Source organism: Carassius carassius, chromosome 19 (assembly GCF_963082965.1).
Source record: "Carassius carassius chromosome 19, fCarCar2.1, whole genome shotgun sequence".
Classification (NCBI taxonomy): domain Eukaryota; kingdom Metazoa; phylum Chordata; class Actinopteri; order Cypriniformes; family Cyprinidae; genus Carassius; species Carassius carassius.
In genome coordinates, this window is record NC_081773.1 from 17,735,570 (window position 1) to 17,756,851 (window position 21,282).

At 35.9% G+C, this 21,282-nt stretch overlaps 3 protein-coding genes across 7 annotated transcripts in view; 2 read left to right on the top strand and 1 right to left on the bottom strand.

Moving 5' to 3' along the window:
- Positions 1 to 166: 166 nt before the first annotated feature.
- Positions 167 to 4,649, bottom strand: sgo2 (shugoshin 2). The gene is made up of 8 exons (XM_059500069.1): positions 4,396 to 4,649; positions 4,200 to 4,310; positions 3,916 to 4,091; positions 3,678 to 3,755; positions 3,421 to 3,460; positions 873 to 2,843; positions 579 to 687; positions 167 to 457 (listed from the first exon to the last, which is right to left on the bottom strand). Exons 1-8 carry the CDS (start codon positions 4,460 to 4,462, stop codon positions 370 to 372), a joined length of 2,640 nt encoding a protein of 879 aa, XP_059356052.1. The 5' UTR covers positions 4,463 to 4,649; the 3' UTR covers positions 167 to 369.
- Positions 4,650 to 5,041: 392 nt separating this feature from the next.
- On the top strand, positions 5,042 to 9,339 carry uchl3 (ubiquitin carboxyl-terminal esterase L3 (ubiquitin thiolesterase)). Of its 3 annotated transcripts, none has more exons than XM_059500071.1 (9): positions 5,042 to 5,175; positions 5,346 to 5,357; positions 5,710 to 5,838; positions 6,641 to 6,797; positions 6,926 to 7,011; positions 7,107 to 7,154; positions 7,784 to 7,859; positions 8,010 to 8,068; positions 8,740 to 9,339. In XM_059500071.1, the coding sequence occupies exons 1-9, from the start codon at positions 5,134 to 5,136 to the stop codon at positions 8,821 to 8,823; spliced, it is 693 nt and encodes a 230-aa protein (XP_059356054.1). In that variant the 5' UTR covers positions 5,042 to 5,133; the 3' UTR covers positions 8,824 to 9,339. The 3 variants fall into 3 exon arrangements, with proteins under 3 accessions (XP_059356054.1, XP_059356053.1, XP_059356055.1); XM_059500070.1 differs by lacking the exon at positions 5,346 to 5,357 and adding an exon at positions 5,259 to 5,273 and having other exon boundaries at positions 5,043 to 5,175; XM_059500072.1 differs by lacking the exons at positions 5,042 to 5,175; positions 5,346 to 5,357 and adding an exon at positions 5,401 to 5,424.
- Positions 9,340 to 10,363: 1,024 nt separating this feature from the next.
- The window catches only part of lmo7a (LIM domain 7a), a 43,033-nt gene continuing 32,114 nt past the window's right edge, over positions 10,364 to 21,282 (top strand). The window contains exons 1-4 of one of the 3 annotated variants that reach the window (XM_059500073.1): positions 10,364 to 10,494; positions 14,252 to 14,322; positions 17,161 to 17,230; positions 20,734 to 20,840. In XM_059500073.1, the coding sequence (XP_059356056.1) occupies positions 10,426 to 10,494; positions 14,252 to 14,322; positions 17,161 to 17,230; positions 20,734 to 20,840 (317 nt within the window). In that variant the 5' untranslated portion in view covers positions 10,364 to 10,425. The remainder of the gene's footprint in view (positions 10,495 to 14,251; positions 14,323 to 17,160; positions 17,231 to 20,733; positions 20,841 to 21,282) is intronic. The other 2 variants (XM_059500074.1, XM_059500075.1) reach the window with 2 other exon arrangements.

Genomic DNA, 21,282 nt, shown 5'->3' on the forward strand with positions numbered 1-21,282 from the left:
CTAACTGAGACTTGTTATAGCACTTATATATCATTGCTCTTTTTGTTGTTTTTGATTGCTTCCACTGTCCTCATCTGTAAGTCGCTTTGGATAAAAGCGTCTGCTAAATGAATAAATGTAAATGTAAATAAAAAGCAAAATGAACAATAAATTAGAATAAAGCATCTTAATAGAGCAAGTTCTTTATTAACCAATAAAATAATCTAAAATTTAAACAATATTTCCTATATATACACAAGAATGAAAAAGAGCTGTGATCTGAAGGCAAGTTAACAGCTGTGATTAAAAACAACTACTTTAAAATCCATCTTAAACATTTGCATTACATAAAAAAGACAAAATAAAATGAAAAAATTAAGAAAATCACTCCTAAACACGTTTCTTCTTCTTTTTGTCTTTGAACACCGGAGAGTTTAAGAATTTTGTATCAGAGTATTTGTCCCCACGCCTTATCTTGCTGTAGAAAAAACAACAACAACAACAAATTAATCAATTAAAAAAAACTGTATTAAGACAGTAATACATTATATTTTATTGCTTTACATTAGATTGTGTTATAACATTCAAGTGTAACTCACCAGTTGAGGGCTGGTTCTTTGTACGAGACTGGTGCTGCTCTTCTTCGGGATCTCCCGCAATCAGAGTTATGCCCTGTATTTGTTAGACTCTTCATAACCCTGCCTTCTTCTGTTCGCAGAATGAAAATAAATATATAAGATACAAACAAATATAAGACATACATGAAATGCAAAAAAAGTAAAAATAAAAATTAACTCATTGTGTCAAATTGTATATGTATTAAAAGCATACTAATATGTATTATTGTTTCTCCTTAAAAATACAAAGCGTTTCGACTTATTCATAAGGTTTACCTGGAGCTTGGTGCCTCAAGTCTGATTCGTGGTCCTGGTAAATGTTCATAGTTTGACAGCGGGTCTCTAGTTGAGGGCTGTGGGCAGAGCTTTCATCTAAGAGTGCTTCAGTGTAACCATCAAGGGTCTCCCAGGGAGGCCTCTCTTCTGTGAATTGAAGGTCTTTTGTGGGTCCACTAAAACCATCTGAAGTCACACTGTATTTTTCCATGGCAAACATACTTCTGTTCATAACAGGTGAAACATTATCCGTTTCATTAGTAAAAAGAACATGTTCAGAAATGTTGCTGGAAGCCCCACTGTCAGTCTTTTCCTTAAGGGGTGATTCATCACAAGATGAAACAACGTACGTTTTCCTGCACCTGCCCTCAAGAGCTTGGTTGGTTTGATCCAGATTTATGCTAAGAGAGTCCACGTTGATATGGTCAGTCTGATCTAGCTTATCAACAGAGGACGGGGAACTAATTTCAAGGGTTTCAGCAATGTGTTCAACCCTGAGGTCCTCCTTTGAGGCCGAGCAATGAGATATTACTGGTAGCTGTAAAGTATTAGACAATGACCTGCATCCTGCTCCATTCTGAAGATCAGTCTCATCTTGCCTTTTAGTCAACAGCTTTTCATCCACACTCACAGCACAACTGTTTCGTTTCTTTGTTAATGCTTTAGGATTTTCTCTTGGTGCAGCAGCAGCTTTCTTCTTTTTTATTTTATCTGCCCCCTCTTTTCTGTGTTTTTTGGCTTTGCCAGTCACTGATGGCATTAATTCAGAGGGTTCCTGTACAACGCTAGCATTCACATCTTGTGAACATTCTGGATGATAGGTGTTTTCGGTCAGTATCTCAGGAAAATCATGCTCTGGCTCCTTGTGCTGTTGTGCAATATTATCTGAACCAATACTGAGAGGTGTCGTTTGGGTTTCTGATATTACTTCCTGTAAACCTTCCGATCTTCTGGGATCTTCTAATATATTAGTTTCATTCAAAAATGAATTCCTGGTGATTAATGATTGACTTGCCTGTATCACAAATGTTCCTCTGTTTTTCTGTGTCTTGCACTTTTCAGACTGAGGAAGAGGATGTGCTGGAGTTTTGTTTTTATGTTTCTGAACTGCGGTCTCATCGACATGGACATCCATACAAGCAGTCTCTGGGCATAAATCACTGGCAGATTGAACATTTTCATGCATATCCGATAAACTGTGATCCATCATAAGGGACAAGACTTTGGTCTTCCTGCTCTTCTGAGGTCTTAGCTCAACTTGATCTGTAATTGTTCTCCTTGTTTCCCGGGTAGCATGGGACTCTTTAGCTTTGCTTTTAGCAGCTTTATTTGAAATATTTCCATGTGAAGGAATTGCCTTGCTTCTTTCAAAATTCTGAAGCTCAGGATCACTAAAACAATCATTAAAAATGTCATTAGGAGGATATTGGGAGATCAGGTATGTTTTTCTTGGATCTGGGTTTGTTTCTTTCAGTTTACATGTGCGTCTTCTACTTTTAGAAGAACGAGAGGTGACATGAGTCTTCCTGCGTGCAGTTATTGAATCCATTTGTTGCCCATTCTCCACCTCGCTCTGAACAGTGGGAGAGCACTGCTGTGTGATAGCATTCATCTCTTTTGGCACAGCTGATGTATATTTTAATCTATTAAATTCAACTGGTACATCTTCCTTTACAGTTATAAACTCACTACCTTTGTCTGACAGACACAAATCCTTCTTTTCCTGGTGTTGTTCTACAACTCTAGAGATTTTTCTGGCATTTGTTTCAACTGTTACTATTTCAGCAGCACTGTCACTAACGGTAATCTCCATTTCAGAGTCATATATGGTGTTTTGCTGTGCTGGACTATCTCTTTCTTGGCTGGGAGCATCTCCGTCTGAATTCACGGGTTCAGACTGAACATGATCCTGCGGTGGACACAAAGGTCTGTTTTGCAAACTCTCAGCCTCTCCCATTTCAGTGATTTGGTCTGAAAAATAAATCACAAATTAAATAACAGCATCAAGACGTATTTTGTTAGCTGTAATGTACAAAGAAATTAATATTAGCTTAATTTCTATGGGTTTACATAACAGTGCCAATCATTCCAACTTAACTAAACTTGACTGACATTCTTAAAGAGATAGTTCACCCAAAAATAAAAATTCCCTAAGCCCTTTGTTTATCTTCAGAACACAAATTAGATATTTTTGATGAAATCTGAGAGCTTTCTGACCCTGAATAGACACCAACGCAACTTACACATTCAAGGCACAGAAAGGTAGTATGGACATCGTTAAAATAGTCCATGTGACATCAGTGGTTCAACCGTAATGTTAGGAAGCTACGGGATTGCTTTTTGGGCACAAAGAGACAAGGTTAATGACTTTATTCAACAATTTCAAAGTCAGAAAGCTTGGTTCAGAACGAACAAATTTGTGTTCTGAACATGAACTAAGGTTGTGGGTTTGGAACAACACAAGGGAGAGTAATTAATGAAATAATTTTCCCTTTTTGGGTGAAATGTCCTTTGTGAACAATGAACAACCTACACATTGTTTTCATACCTTCACTGGTGTTGTGTTCCATGTCCATACTGTCTGGATCCTTTAAAATAATAATTAGCTTTAATATGAATTATAATAAAAATATGAATTAATAATATTGTGTCTATCTAAAAAATAGCTATATGTGACCAATCGCAGAATCTCAGCTGAAGTTCTGAAAAGTAATATTATGCTGATTATTCTTATTAACAACAACCACAACAACAACAAAAATAGCCATATAATTTAATTAATAGACAAATATATTAACTGCTTACCTCATCATTACAAAAAATGTCAACTGCCTTTGCCATCCAGTTTAGAGAGGAGTCATAAAACTCTCGTATAATTCCAAACTACGGACAAGAAAAATAATAATAATAATAATAATTAACTATACACTGGTATTAAATATAATGGATGTTCTTTGTTTTTTAAAGTCCAGCACAAGCTCAATGTTTTCAAAACCTAGAGTGAATCTTGACTTAAATACAGTTTTGACTGTCACAGACTCACCAGTTGTTTGTTTTTATGACGCTGATGAGCAAGATCAAAATGAGTTGTCTGTGCATCTTTCCTCAGTTGCACCACCTCTGCCTCCAGCTCTCTGCTCTTCTGCTTCTGAGCAACAAGAGCCAGAGCCAGAGCCTTGTTGTTGCCTTTCAAAGAAAGCTTGAAGAATGATGAGGTATCTAAGAGATAATAAAAGGTCCAGTTATTGTCACGGATCAACTCCTAACAAACAAGAGCACAGGCTACATCAGTAATGAAGGCAAGTGAATCTGTTTAGCATTTCTTACTGTGTATTTTGGTCTTTATCTTTGCTGCGTACACTGTTGCCGCCTGTTTGCCCATTCTTATGTTTTCCTTCTTCTCTTTAGACGCCATTACCAGCGTTTTATCATTGGGAGCTGTATTAAAGACATGACTGATAATACCACGGCGGAATAAAACAGTTAACAATAATACATCAATATTCCGACTAACGTTACTCACCATTAATAAAAGAAGACGACAAATTCGACTCTTGATGATGTTTATCTTTGTACTTGTAAAAATGCATTTCTACTCAGATAACAAATAATGAGCATACACATGAAATCGGTTTATACTTATTTAAAACCAAACAATTGCGCGGAATCTTAAAATTCTTCTTCTCTTGTTGTTAATAGAGTTTGTAGAATCAACTGTTTAAGCGTCGCCACCTACTGGACTAAATCTGTAACGTGACAAGCTTTAGCACGAGAGCCTCGACGGACATGTAAATGTCATGAAATGAATAACATAACATAAACAAGTAACGTTATAAAGAATAATAAGAAACAAATAAAGGATAACATAATTACATATTACAAATAGAGAAGATTAGGTGTATTTCAAAATAAAAGCTTAAACACAAAATTGACTTTAATAGAATAACTATGTGCATTTAAACGTGGTAAGAGCATCTAAGACCTTCATGATACAAAACCACACGAATATGACACCACATCGTCCCTAATTTAATAGACCACTTCCCTGATGATAATCCGCTGATCGATATATCCATTAAGCGGTTACTTTTATTTTGGAATGTGAGCCTGTATTTCCGGTTTGACGTCAGGCCAGTGGCTGAGTTCACACATCCGCGCGCACATATTCCATTGAACTTCCTTCTCAGCTCAGCTGTCAGCGCGTCTCGAGGTAGCAATATCATCTTTTTTATTTAGGATATCAGACAGGGTTTAATCTGAGATGGAGGGCCAGCGCTGGTTACCACTGGAAGCCAACCCAGAGGTATGAATTTCTCACTATCTCACGATTTTTTTTGTCGTTAATTCAATTTTATATCGTTCATCGGTTCATTTTTTCATAGGCAGCTTTTAGCAGGAACGGTAAGCTGCAGCTCATGTCTTTGATATCATATTTTAAATCATACTGTTTTGTGTTCTGTGTCTGCTTTTCAGGTTATGAACCAAGTGAGTAGAGGTCCCGACTATCTGGGTGTGTCTAGGATTCAAAACTTGTGCCAAATGAATGAATCAGGTTTATTAAAGCACGTCTGTGTTAAAGCTAATTGCATAAGCTTTGATTTATGTTTATCAGCAATATTGCGCTTCATATCTTGTTTTTAATTTTATGTTATTGGAAGTAATGCAATCTGTATTTTATGTTTCACATTCATTTATTATTGATATGTTTAAATAGAAACGCTTCTGGAATGTGTAGGCCCTTGTGTGTCTCTCACCATACTCTTCTAACCTCTTTACTAGTCTGATGATATATGATTTGTTTTTAATACGTATATGTTGTGTTATACCTTTTGTTAAGTTTTTACGGCAACTTGGCTTGGTACCGACCTGGCAGTTTGGGGATGTGTACGGTTTGGAAGCTGAAGTTCTCAGTTTGGTGCCAAGGCCTGTTTGTGCTGTACTTTTGCTCTTCCCTATAACAGAGAAGGTATGACTGCAGTTTGCACCCATAATGACTCCATGTTAGCAAATAAGCTCTGTGTTTTGTGGCCCTGGACCAGTCAAAAAACCATTTATAAGGGTCAATATTTTGAAATTGAGATTTAAAAATCACCTTTTGCAACTGGATACAGCTGTTGCTGGCATCAATTAAGCTTGCAAATTATACCAAATCATAGTTGTGTAGATTTTTTTCTAATTTATTTTTTTATGCAGAGCTCTTTCTGTATGTGAAATGATATGGTAATTCCCTTTTTAATATGTATTTTAAAGGGGTGTATTATTTTACTACTTGGTCAAAATAAAATGGAACCAGAAAGACTAATAAAATAGAACAGAATCATGAATTGCTCTCTTCAAGATGACCCAAAATACAATCAAATGACTGAATTTGCAGCACCAACACCTCTAATAATATTTATGATGATCTGAGCATTTTGTTCTGTTGGTTTGAAGTGATAATCTACTAATAATCATTATGTGGTTATATAATTAGCTGTGACAAAGGATGTGACAAAAATTGTATTAGTTAATGCAAAGCTGTGGCCACTTGCATAAACTTAGCATCTATGTTAAGACTCTGGGTGCTTAGACTTTTTTTTAATTATTATTATTAAATTAGACTAATTCTTTGTTTTATGTAACCAACTGTAAAAAAATATATATTTTTAATTCCATTAAGTGAATTAATGAATAAAGAATCTTTATCATTCTTACAAATTATTATTATTTTACAGTACGTGATCTGTACTGTTGATTACATTTTAGTAATATTCTTTTCTTCAATGTAGTATGAAACCTTTAGACAGGAGGAGGAGGCAAAAATTAAGGCTCAAGGACAAGAGGTGTCCTCAGATGTGTACTTCATGAAACAAACCATCGGCAATGCTTGTGGTACAATAGGGTTAATTCATGCTGTGGCAAACAATCAAAGGCATCTGGAGTTTGGTAAGTATAAGTGTTGATCTATTTTCAAGTGTTGATTTCCCATTTAAAAAAAAAAATCAGTTATTTCATTTGTATACAGTTCACAGTGTACTTGTTTGTGGTATGTTCATGACATTATTTTTCTACAGAGCCAAATTCACCGCTTAAGGCATTTTTACTGCAGTCGGCAAAGATGAGCCCAGAAGAAAAGGCTGCTTTCCTTGAAAAAGATGAGGTGATAAAATATGTTTTTGATGCAACTGAAAGGCCTCTAAAGGAATGAACTGAACTAAACCTGTATTCATGGCACTGATATTTTTATGATTTCAGAGTATCCGAGTAACACATGAGTCAAGTGCTCAGGAAGGACAAACAGAGGTTGGTATTTGCCAGATACAGAGTAGTTGCTAACACAGCATTCAAAACAGCACCAAGTAGGCCTATTTGCATATATTTTAACGTTCCACCCCACTGATGAACTTTCCATGTGGTTGTGTTTTGTTAATGTTGTTGAAGTAGCAGACTTTTGAGATCTGGATCATGTTGAAAATATTGGACTATAAGTTCTCGATTCACAGCGTCTTAAAAAACAAAACAAAAAACAAATATCAATAAAGAGGCCCATCTTATTTTTTTAAAAATAATTAATCCTGGATCAGATTTTGCATATCTGGTTTTGTGTGATGCAGATAAAAAATAAAATAAGTACGCTTGACAACTTTTTTAATAAAAAATAATAAAAAATAGAATGATTTTAAATACATTTGTTAGAAATTATTTATCCATGCATTATTATTTAATTGTCTCTTGTAGTCTTAAAGTAATGCTTTGTAATCAAAGGCAAAAACTTCTCACCATTGCACTGACATCTTTTAAGACGTGTGCATGGATGTGAGAACGGGACAATAATGTTGGATTGGATCTCAGTTCTGCTTTTTTTTTTAATTGCTGTTTCAGTGTCATAGAAAAATTCTAACATGCTAACTTTACTCTGCTCACTCTTATAGGCTCCAAGTTTAGATGAAAAAGTGGATTTGCATTTTATTGCCTTTGTAAATGTTGAAGGACATTTATATGAACTGGGTAGGTAAATTTAATTTTACATGATGATTGTTGTCATTGTTTTAGTTGCTTGTCAGTTCTACACACGGAATTTAATGTACAGTATCAACATCTATACGTAAATATATGCAATGATATTACTGGTGTTCATATTTTGTTCATGTGTTTCAGATGGACGCAAACCTTTTCCAATTGTTCATGGGAAAACCACAGAGGACACATTTCTCGAGGTGGGAGTTTTCTCAGTCATGGGCTATAGATTATCTCTAGCAAAGAATGTTTTGTTTGTAGACATTAGCTACGTTTACATGGACAACTTTTGTTTCAATTGGAATCAAATCTTTCTGTTTGAGGAAGCTGAATGTAGTGTTTACATGAACGTTAAATAAAGTGATTGGATTGATGTGCAAGTTTATGTCACAAGCTTCAAAATGAACTTGATTTTTTGATATGTGCACACTGCAGGGAAATATACTTTTCTCTCTGTTTGCACATACTATGCTTCTACCATCACTTTTCTTCGTTTTTAAAGAGTTAGAATATCTGTTTCTGATTAGGAGACAAGGATCACATGAAGCTTTTTGCCGTGCTGCTTATATTTATCAAGCAGTAAACACAAATTCCCATTGCTAAACAAGCCATCTGTGGATGAGAGTATGAAGTGAGGTCTGATAGGACATTGTTCTGCTCCACTTCAAAGACAGAGTGGAAGGAGAATTTTAGAGTAACATTTATGGCACTTCATTCTACAAAAAAACAACGGCTCTTTCCAAGCATCAGACAGCAAGAAACCATTTTTGTGTCATCGCGCAATTTACTTTCTAGGTAGTTTTTCAATCCGATCAAGTGTTTAAATGTCTTTACTGCCCCTTTCAATCTGATCTTTTTGTCTGATCTACAGGATTCTGCAGAGGTCTGCAAGAAGTTCATGGCACGTGATCCCCAGGAGCTCCGTTTCACTGTGGTGGCTCTTTCCAAAGCATAAATGTTCTTGTTATTTTACATAAGAGAAAAACTGCCAATTATTCAGAAATGCTGTGAATACTTTAAACCTTTATAGGTTCAATTCTGACTTTAAATTAAAAAAAAAAAAATCGTTAAAGGTTTTGACCATAACTGACAAAGCAAATGAGAAACGAATTAACTAATAACAAAAAAAGTGTACATGCACACAAAAAAAATTATCTGAATGTTTACAACTCTCTGATTGAAATAATGTTTGTTTTCATTTCTCCAAAATTATAAAAACTTTTTCTTGATGTTAATATTAATCTAATGGTGGTGTTCTTTTTTTTCTTCTGCCAGAAAATATCCATTTAAAATAAAAGTTCCCCTGATGAATATATAGACTTATATTTTGACACACAAATGCTCTTTTAACAGAAGTGTGTCAGTGTGCCAATGTGTCACTGCATATGGTGTTCTACTTCTAAATGCAGTTTTCTCAAGAATACAGCAAAAATTCAGATGAAACTAAAACAATAAAGAACAAATGTTTTCATCTTGTGGTGACTGCATTGCTGTAATATGAGTGACAACAGTTCATTCCCTGAATACTCAGCTATGATTAATGTGCATCTTTTGTTTACATTTTTCCCCTTCAAAACAACAATGTTCGCTAAAAATAAATTAGATTTGTAAAAAAAATAATAATCAATTCAGATTTATATGGTTTTAAGGTATTGAGTATAGTGATAAGAAATATTTAGTTTGGTTTACTGTATTATTTAAATTTTAGAGTATGCCTCTTCTTGAATACTTAATTCTGATTGGTCAGTAGCAGCATTCAGTGGAATGAATAATGACTGTTGTCCAGGGAAAATCAGGAAAGTGTTGCTTATATACTGTAGCTGTGATCTTTCTTTCTCTTTCTTTTTTAGTGAATTTGGTTAATAACCCTATAATAAGTAGATAATATACAGTCCGCTGGTTATTATTGCAAAATAAATGCTGATGGTTTGATTGAGTCAATGTTCCTGGACACTGTGGTCTTTGTATTCTCACATAAATAATTTGGTTAAAATAATTTTGTCCTTTTTACCAGCTGACCGACATATATCCCTTATTTACACATTTACAACAGTAGTTACTCGAAAAAAAATGTAAATAATAAATTAAGTAAAAAGGAAGTATTTTAGTTGAATATTGATAAAGAAACAACAACAACCTTTAAATCAAAACCGTCAAGTATAAAGCTTTAAAAATAATCAAAAGTATGCTTAAATGCACTTTACTATTTGAGTACCATCTTACCTGCATAGCCCAGTTGTAAACACGTAGGCCTATTTAACTAAATCTACAGACTTGGTGTATTTTTCCCCCAAGTGCGCTTTATTGTGCCCTCGGCACCTGTAATGTAATCTGACAGTGGTTAAGGTTTGTTTTTTGACGCACTAGGGGGCGTATAAAGTACACAAGGCAACTCTAAAGTTTCTCAGGAGCAAGCGCTTGCTTGTTTAAGTTGAATATTCAAGCAACGCAACAGAACGCTCGCGTTTTAATTATACACGCATCTTGCTCGCGTTTTTGGAACGTAGAGACGCCTGATTCCTTACAGCCTCAACAAGAAGAGCACTTCAAATCGGTGATGGAGTGGAGACCGCAGTCTTCAGTGGGTTGTGAAGCTGCTTACTCAGAAGCACAGAGATGGATCGAGGTAAAAACTTTTACACCTGCTCTCATTAAGATAAAGATAGTTCAAGGAAATGATACCTGATACTGCCAAATGAGGTAACCAAAATGAAAAGGTACTGACTGATTAGATTCATTAACTCGTGCTGAATACCCAGACCTGTTGAATTATTCCTGTTTATAAAACCTGGCAAAAAAAAAATCGTGTTGCATATACTCTAGCTAGCCTAATTATTAAAAGTATTATTAAAACTATGTTTTGATAATTATCATTAGTGCTCGTATTTGTAACGCTTTCAGCCTGCTTTTCAGTTTCTTGTCATTTACTTTGGCTGAATGCTGCATTGGCAGTTGTGTGTGTGTGTTTGCAGTAAAGATAACTAAATGCGTAGCCTATTTATGTGGATTTTTATTTAACCTAAATAAAGGTTACATTTAGAGTGACATTTCTGGTAGCCTACCCTGTCACACTTTATATCATTGTCAAAATGACAATTTATTTTGATTATTTGTTTCTTTGATCACTGTTATAATGATTATTATTTATATATTTTTAGTTAGATTAATATTTACTATCGTCTTGTCCACAATCAACAAACACATTTTTGATTGTCATGAGGACAGTAAAATGCATTGTTCAATCATATTTCAATTACATTGCAAGGCATGGGATAGTTCACCCAAAAACGTAAAAGATGATTTTATACTCCTTTTATGTCATTTCAAACCTAAATAACTTGTATTCAACTGCGGGACACAAAAGAAGATATACTGTAAAATGTTGGTTGCCAAACAGTTTGGACTTTTGTTATAATATTCCATACAGTTGAAGTTAGTAGGACCCAAAACTGTTATTTACCAACATTCTGTCAAAATATATATCACCCCCCCCCCCCCCCCCCCCCCCCCAACACAGAAGAAAGAAAGTCATGCAAGTTTGGAACGATGGAAAGTACATGAGGGCAGAATTCCATTTTTGAGTGCACTATCCCTTTGAAGCACTAATCTATTTTCTTTTTCTGTCAAGGTCACTGTGGCAAAACAAGTAGTCCTGCAAATATTTTCACATGCTTTAGTCAGTTTATCCAACTAAACCTTCAGGAACGCACTTAGTCTAATGCACAAATGATTAGGACTTTCCTATCCTTGTGAATTCCCTTCTCTGCGGGTGATGGCAGGGCCAAAGCACTGGCTGTAACTGAACAAATATTGTTCTTAATTCATGAGGGGTGAATCTGAATGCTTTCAGTGTGACATCAGTCTCTCACACATGTACACTGGTGCATTGTCACAGGCGGTGGACCTTGGCAGGGCAGTTTGACCCCAAGGCGATTGCTCCCCTGCAAAGGAAGGTGATGTGCTGCTTAGTATCCCATCTGAATGACTTAACGGTTTGTCATGCGTGAGGACACACTGAGCAGTGCTGGAGTCTGAGTGTGAGAGTATGTGGGGTGTTATAGTCAGCTGAATGATCTGGAGTTTGTCACATGTGCTCATTCTTGCACCCAGTCTGTGGGCAGAGACATTCCTGTTTTTCCTCCTGGGTAGTTCTCAGCTTGTTAAAGTCAAACCCAAAATTAGCCACTCTTCTGAAGTTGCTGGGTATATCTAAGAGTAGAAAGTTGGCAACTGGGGCTAAGTCATTCTTGTTGTGAAATAATATTAAATACGTAAAAAGTAGTTTAGAGTGCATTCATTATACATCTATAAGTTAAATATTTAATCTCACTTAAATTTATTTATGATCATTGAATGGTTATTAAAGCTGAGGTAATTGTGTGTCATCTAATTTTATGTTGTAAAAAGTTTTGAGAAGTTTTTGAAAAAAAAAAATTGAATAAAACATCTATCAGTTATCCAGGTAGTTCTTTTTAGCCTAAAATGACCCAAGAGCATTTTCGATATTTCTTCATGATCAGCAAACCCTACTTGGTCAAAGGGATTAAAGCACTTTGGCACAATTAATGATGTGCAGCATTCCGTGTGTCCAAACAGCTTGGAATGCCTCACTGCTCCTTCATGAATGAACAATAGCTGTGTGCAAAAGTGCAGCTGAATAAGAATCAAGTCTTACTTCATCGAAACTTGATATTTAAATCAGTCTGATAACAATGTGAGGTTAGAGAACAAATAATTAGTATTGATTTCTTCATTTTTTTATTTTCTTTCAATTTTTTTAATGGATGCATTTATGTTATCAAAATACATTAAAACAGTAATATAGTGAAACATCATTTTTATATATTCTAATTCTGATATATTTAAAAACGTAATATAGTCCAATGATGGTTAAGCTTAATTTTCAGTAGCCATTTTTCTGTGTCAAATGATCCGTCATAAATCATTGCAATTTGCTAAATTAGTGCTCAGGAAACATTTCTTATTATTATCAATGTTGAAAACAGTTGTACTGGTTTTTGCTTGGGTATTTATGTGGAAACCTTGATATTTAATGCATTATTGCTGAATAAATAATACTATATTCTTTTATATTTAATATTTCCTACCCCATAAATTATAGAGGATTGCAGTAATGCTAGTTATTTGTGTGTGTGTTTGTGTGGGTGTGTTATTTGTTAATTGGTTTTGTAAGTGATTTGTTAAAGCTCTCAAATTGTTGTTCACCTGCTACAGAGATCTGTTTCAAAAACAAAAAGCTGTCATGGACATTACAATGACAGGAACAGCAGGGGTCAGGATTTCATATGTCATTGAACTCTGATGTTACTACATACGCCATGCTGTGTGAATGTGCTCCATATGATTAACCTCTTGTCTCTTCACACTCCATATCTGTAAGGGTTTGTAATGGTTACATAAATCTACATGAAGGGTACAGGAAGTCATTTTGTGCCAAATAACTTGATCTTATATATTATTTGTTATATTATGTATACATAATGGTTGTATAAGAACTTATTAGTTATCTCAGTTTTGAAAGCTTTAGATCAGTGTGACAGAGGATACAAAATTCCTGTTGAGATAATCGACCTTAATTTGCTTTGTAACTCGATCTAGTACGAGGATCATAGTATTTGTCCAAACATTATTTTTGTCCTTGTTTTGTTCAGCAGACATAGAAAGTGTCCTTTGAAGTTCTGCTTCTAAAAGAGAACAACTGCGGTTCAAATTTCAACGTCAATACTGATCTCAACAACAGACTTCATGTTATTGATAAGTGGTTATGCTTTATTGACATCTCAATATTTTTCTATGGCCTGCTTTTTTTTGTTTGTTTTTTTAAGTTAGCTGAGGTTTTCTTAAATGTGATGTTTTCTAGAACAGTAGCATATTATAAAACATACTTGCTAGCTAAATGAGCATCTTTGTTTTTACTGGCATTCAAACTTGGAAATTGAAAACATTTTTATTCGGAAAAAGGGCTTTACTCATAGATTAGGTTATACGAGGTGTGGAGCAACAGGGCTCACATTGTAACGGTGTAGACTAAGGGTATAAACACAACATAAATGCTTCCCTGTGTGTGAGCAAAAACAATGGGCTGCCTGCCCTCTGTGTCCTGCTTGAGATCATTGGAAAGGCATGAAACTGTGTGTAGAACTGTGACATTCCTCCAGATGCTCTCGTTCTTTGTGGTTTGGCCGCTGGGCTCCAGCCCTGATTACTGAATAACCCACGATTCTCCAAAAGAGGCTGTGTTGTTGTACTGGTGTGTTTCTTGGACTTGCAGCTTGGAAGAACAATTTTCCTCTCCTTTCCCTGGACAGAACCTTCCCACTTACTGGTTCTTAGTGCTTCCTGTGTTTGTCCTCGTCTCGCAGGCAGTCACTAAGAAGAAGTTTGTGAGCAGTAATTTCCGGAGTTCTCTGGAGAATGGACTTCTGTTGTGTGAGTAAGTAGAGCTGTTTTTACTTCTCTCATTTTTCTATGGTTTTCTTGTTAAATGCATGAAAAGATTTTTATAAGTGCTTTTAATAATAGCGATTGCATAACTCCTTCATGCACAGAACATAATGTAGTGTAATCAGGTCTTAAATGGACAGTTAACCAAAAAATACAAATTCTGTTATCATTTTCTTGTCCTCATGTTTTTCCAAAACTGTAAGATTTCTTTCTTCTGTAAATAAATATATATATATATATATATATATCAGTTTTGAGTTCCAAAATGTGCATAAATGTACCATAAAAGTAATCTACACTACATGTCCTTGAACAAATAGATCCCTTTTTATGATGTAAAAAGCAAAAAATAAGGGATTAGACCTATTCAATATAAAATCAAATCAAAGCATTGATCAACTCATGGATATGCATGCCTAAATCTAATATGGCGATACATCATTAATGTTAACTTTTTACAGTTTCTTGTAATTTTTCAACCTCATTGACTTTCATTGTATAAACAAAAACAGTTAAATCATTCTTCACAATATCTTTTTTTGTGTTTTTTAGAAGAAAACAATCATATGGATGTGGATATTCATTTTTAAATTTGAATTTGAACTATCCAACCTAGGCAGGTGAAGGTGAAATCTGGCAGCATTTTATTTTGTTAGTTGTTGTTGTTGTTGTTTTCAGAAGTTCAGAAACGAAATGTTGGTAAAACTTTATTTTACAGTCCTGTTCCTCATGTACATACTATGTAGGCTACTTATTCTAGTAATTACAATAGCTATGTAATAACTAGGTACTAACCCTGAACCTACCCCTAAACCTAACCCTAACCCATGTAGTTACCTTGTATTACCAGAACTATCTTAGATAAATACACTGTAAGTACACTATAAGTACATGTTAGTACACATACTGTAAAATAAAGTGCAACCGAAATGTCTGTTGAGTGGCACTAAAAGGTTAATGCTATATCGCTTTTGAAAATAATGTACACCAAACTCAATCCTAAACTAAATGATGGTGTTTTTAAAAGCAAGTGTGAGATAAAAACATATTTGCTGAAGCAACCATGCCATTTTAGCTTGCTTCTACAAGTCTTTTTGAGCTTTTTAGAATGACTTGTGTTTCATTAAACTCATACTCCACATCACAAATGCAATGCTGTACCAGGGGAGCTACCGAGCAAGTTTACTTTGTCAGAAAAGCTAAACATATGGAAATGGAAATGTCAAAGAGAATTTGTTTGCAATTTATCCACTGTGTTTGAGGTCATAGTATAGTGTTGTACAAGGAACTTTATGAAAATAAGTCTTGAAAATTGATAATCTGCCCCCTGCAAGTCATAACCTTTTTTTTTTTTTTTTTTTTCGCAAAAGTATAGGTACAGCAGGCACATTTTCCCATTGAGTTTACTGTATGTTGCACAACCTATCCTTTTAACTTCTTTTCTATTATGCTCTGTAACAATATTTTACCTGTTGGCTGAAATGTGAAGCAAGATAACCTGAACTTTATCATTTGGAATTTGCATCGAAGCTGTGTGTCATTTAATGTGCATTATGCCATGCAGCTATTTTTGAAACACATCATTTGTACCCGGCTGCCACAGTCACACTCTGTTCCATCCCAGGAAGCATTAGTAAGCCCAGCAGAGGAAAACAACACGGATGGCAGAGCATTTAAAAGGACAGCTGGGAAGAGGTGATCCATAGTGCCAGCTACTCTAGCAGGGTTCGGAAACCTGAGCAGGGCAGAGTGCAGGCACATAGGGATTGGCGGCACTCAGGCCTCTTCTGCAGCAGCTCTGTTGTGCTGTTTATGTAGAGAGAGCGCTGGGTGTGACATGCTGCAAGCTCAGGGATTTCAGCACATTTCTGAACCTGACTGGATGGTTCTGGGGCAGTGCGTGGGCTGGTCTGACATGCAGGTGTCAGTCAAGTGACTCAGCAGACTAATTACCACAGTCCGGTGCAGAATCTCACCGTACTACTCCTGCACTCTCATGCTGCTTTCTTTCGGTCTGTACTAAGCTATTAGCTTTGCCATTTCCACATGAGTGGACAAATGCACACATTACCTGAGGATACTGTCACTCTGGATCTCACATCTAAACAAAGGCTCCTGTGAAACTACCACTGGGGTCGACATAGCAAAGTCTTGACTATACTGATTAAAGAGTTCATAGATGTGTTAACAGGTTTTTCAGTGGTTGCGCAGGAAACAAATTTTTACTGTTTTAAAGATCACCAACAGGGAAGATATTTCCTGCACTACATATTGTTTAGAAAAATTGCAAATCTATTATTTCAGAAAGAGTTCAACTAAAAATGTAAATTCCGTCATCATTGACATTTATTTAACCTTATGTCATTTCAAACCTGTATGACTTACTGTACTTTCTTCTGTGGTTAAAGAAAGTCAAGTTATTTTACATCACTAAATGAGAGTAGATACACTATGAGATGGTTCATTAAAATGTTAATGTCTGTCTCTCCCTTTATTACACATAACCAAAACGGCTAGAAATCAAGTTTGTCACGTATTATATTTCATGTTCATCCCTCCTTGTTAGCTATCATCTGCATGCCTTTTTATTTTCAATGTTTAATGTGTATTTCTCCAAACCAGGTTTTCACAAAAAACTATGCTTAGCCTACTTAGAGGCTATTGACTGATGTCTGTTTCCACAGAGAGTTGTTTGTATTTTCTTCAGAGCATTAGATGGCTTTGTAAACTGAAGCCAGATGGTCAGAATTAAAGGAAGCCATAAACTGGCAACCAACACATGATATAATTGTTTGTGTTGACTTTAGCTCTGTTTTTCTCTTTCTAGTCTGATAAACAAGATCAGGCCTGGCGTCGTCAAGAAGCTAAACAGGTTATCCACACCTATTGCTGGCCTGGTACGTTTTTTAACCGTTATTATTATTTGTACTTTGACATGCATATATTATTTGAGCTGTAGTATTTCACCTTGGCTAAGAACCTTAACTCTTACAAAGAAATTTGAATGATTTACAAGTGCATGGGTGGTAAGTGTTTATCATTTACTTATACTTGGTATTTGATAGGAATCACTTACCTCCGAACAGTAAGCACTGTGATTTTCTTTTTTCCATCAAGAACAATCCATATGCATGTGCATTTTTTATTATTATTATTTTATTTTTTTGAGGACTTTTTAATTCAAGAGCATAGGCAAGTTGGATATGGGCCTAAATAAAGCTGCTTTTATTAAAGCTGTTTTGGCCTAATCTATGCAAAACATGCCGATTTATTTCCCATTGTCTTTTCAAACTTTTGACCCAGGTAAGCTTAGATAAGCATCTGCATGTCCAACAGTATCACAGTGGTATTTCCATAAAATGCTTCCAACCCCAAAAACCTACCAAGCACAGCCTAAACTCACAATTGAGGGTTTACATGGCAAGGGATAAGCAAAGGCATGCAAAGAAAAACACATAGTTTGGAGTATATTTTAGTTTTGCTAAATACTGCTGAGCCTGTAAAGTTTGTCCATAAGAAAGCTGTTTCTGACCTCCCAACAAACCGTAAGCTGCAAAAAAAAAAAAAACAGAAAACACAATGCTCTCATCCAGCTATGTTTATGACTGATGAAAGACATTTTTCCACAGGATGAAAGGCTCATTCAAGGCTCTGAAATCTTACCAGCGCCATTATCGTTCCTTCTGGCTACTTTGCTTTTGTTTGACACAGTTTAATTCTAATACGGAGGATTTATATTTTGTTAAATCAAGGCTCATTAGTGCAGGAGCGGAAATCTCTGGTTTTGTGGACTGTGTAGACTCTGGCTTTGGCTAAACTCTGCTCAGGGTTTGGCTTCGGCTGATCTCTGGATCACTTTCCCATAGTTCCATTCAAACCCAGAGCCGTGGTTTACCCTTGCGTATCCCTGGATAGCTGATCCTCCTTTTAACAATTTGAAGAGAGGAAGCCTACACTTGTGTGGCATGCTGGTCGGCCACATTAGAAAAGTCATTCTGGCAGAGCTTTGGCCTGAGGTTTAGCAGAGAGATGCCTCCTTAGAGCATAGCCCTTCATAAACCCCCCACAATTAAGCTGGATGGATATATTTGCAACAAGTCTCACCACTTTGAAAGGAGAATTGGCAGAACTGATTATTTGAATAGAATTTTCCACAGGCCACCAGGCTTGTTAGCTCTTAAAAGTGAGCATTTAAGCATTTATATTTTATTATTTACTTTTATTAAACCCATAATGTGAAAGTGTTCAATTTTTAATGAACTGGCACATTATACCCTGTTTACCATAATTTTTTACTGAAAACAACATGTTTCATATGAGAACTTAATCTATGCTGACACACTTTTCACACAAATGTACTTAGATTAAAAACATATCACCAGTAATGCCTGTGCAACACGTTGCTGGATAACATATGAATGTATGGTATACAACACCTCCAAATTCTTAAATCGTAATTAATCAACCAGCCAGCATTTACAAAACACTGTTTGACGATGGCTTGATAGTTTTGTCATAGTACTGTAATCACTAAATGAGAATTTCTGACAGGATTATGTGCACTGACTGTAAAGTTAAAGATTCTTTCGCCATCATTATGTCTGCATGATTTGGTTCTTGAGATGAATTCTGATGTGCTAACTAAATGATTATTAAAACTTGAATTAAAGGAATTTTTACTATGCGTTTGGTTTGACCCAAAGCTATGCAATTTTCAGATGCTATTTCTTTGCTAACGATATTGATTTTTCATTTCTACTTATTTACATTCAGTAGGCTGCTTATTATGTTTTTTTTTTTTTTGCTAAAATCCCTTTCACTTATAAATGTATGTAGTCTATTTATTTATTCTTAGTGATACTTTATATATTTATATAAGTGTGAAATTTTAACCCAAATCCATGTACAGTATGCTGATTGTAGCAGCCTTGCATAGGCCCCTTGTTCAAGGACACAAAAGTTATAGATCCAGTGTCACATATAACTGGGATTGAACCAGTAACTGTTTTGTTGTATGAAACCTAATAACTACACCTAAATTTTATACATTTGAAGTATTCTGCTGTGACAAGGTGATATTGTTATAGGTAGAGGAATCTGAAAGACTCCAGCCAGTGATTATGTCATTGTCCCAAAGCTATCTGTGCAAATTTCTTAACACCTATTAATGGTTTTTATTTACATGTCCTGTTAAGGAATTGTAGGTCATTCTAAATTCCATGTAAAGGTCTGTTTGTTCCTAGCCACCTGCTCCAAGACATTTAGCATTCAGGTATTCAGGTAAACAGGTGACTAGCGGAAATAGATATTTTGCATGAGTCTAGGTTAAGGGTTAAGGACACAGATCAAGCTATTGGAGTGCAAGAATTTGTTTGAGGAACAGAATGCTAAGAGACATCTTGTTGACATCCATTTTCTGTATTTCAGACACCCATTTGTTACCATTAAACACAGATGAAATGTGCCTTAAAAGATACTTTGACCCTCAGACACGGTCAGGGTGAGACCTTTGACTCTGGATTAAACACTCTAAGCAAAGAGGTGATTCAGAAGTGCAGCTTCTCATTGCCATCTGCTAATAAGCATGTTTGCTGTTTAAATATAGACCAGAGCACCCTGTGATTATTTTAGAGCAAGCGGTAAAGCAGAAAAAGGGTGGGCTGCATGCTCTGAACATCTCATCCAGATGGCTGATCGAATCTAATTGAAATTATATCTCAACACAACATCAGTGCCGTGATAGTCTGCATTCATCAACATACCGGATGTGAATGTGAATGCACACACGCAATCTCAAGTTTCCTTTATATTTAAGAATTTCCCTACCCACCCACTAAACGATTTTAACACTTGCTAGGGGGAAATAGTTTGTCGTTTCAATCACCTGTGTTTCATGGCAACTCGGTTTCCAAAATAATCCACCACCCTGAAGATTCCTCAAATATTCTGCTGAGAGATTTGAGTGGCGGTTTCTGGGTGTGAAAAGGGAGAGTATGATTGAGTTTATATGTTTGTGCACATGTAGGTATGTGTCTGGGTTAGTCTAGAGCAAGTGAAAAGGGAGAGAGTGTGTGTGTGTGTGTGTGCGTGTGACTGCCGTGCATGTGCGGGGGAGGGGACTAGTGGCGTTGACACTCTCTGTCATGTTTTTGCACCGCCCCGAGGCCAAACTCCTGCTCTCACAGGTACTGTCACAGATCAATCAGTGATGTCCCTTCCTTCATTCTTTGCTCTTGTGGTGTCACTTTTTATTTGCCACCTGCCCTCTTTCGTCTCCTCCCACTGCTTCAGCTCACTGGACTGAACTTTGGATGCAATGATTTCTAGACTGCGTGTGCCAAAGAGTTCCCATATTACTTCTGTCTAACTCACAAGGTGGACACATATTCTCTGTCGGCAGGACAACATCGGCCTCTTCTTAAAAGCCTGTGCAAAGCTTGGACTAAAAGAGGCCCAGCTTTTCCACCCAGGAGACCTTCAAGACTTCTCCACACGTGTGACTGTCAAGTAAGTTTTGGTTTTCTCAGCTTACAATGCTCAGTAATATGCTTGACCCTTTGCCAATGTGCAAATAGCAGTGGTTTAGCTGCAACAGAATGTGTCCAACCACTGTTTATGGCTCACTTGATGGTAATTTTGGCAGATCTTATTGTCCTCTGGTCTCATATCCACATACTTTTGTAAAACAGGCTTGTATTACCAAGCCAGTTATTTAAATTTATTGTATTAGACTCCATGCGAATGGCTATTTTTAATATATTTATGGGACGTGTTGTGGTTGTTGATATAAAAGCTTTTTAACATTTATCATACAATTCCCAGCTTGTTTTGTTTGTGAAAATGACTTTAATATTAAATGAAAGTCATGAATTAGGTATGCCATTTTCAAGTGAAAAATGAAAGTTAGAGAAGAGCCAGTAAATTAAGCTGAACAGAGGTTCTGATTTTA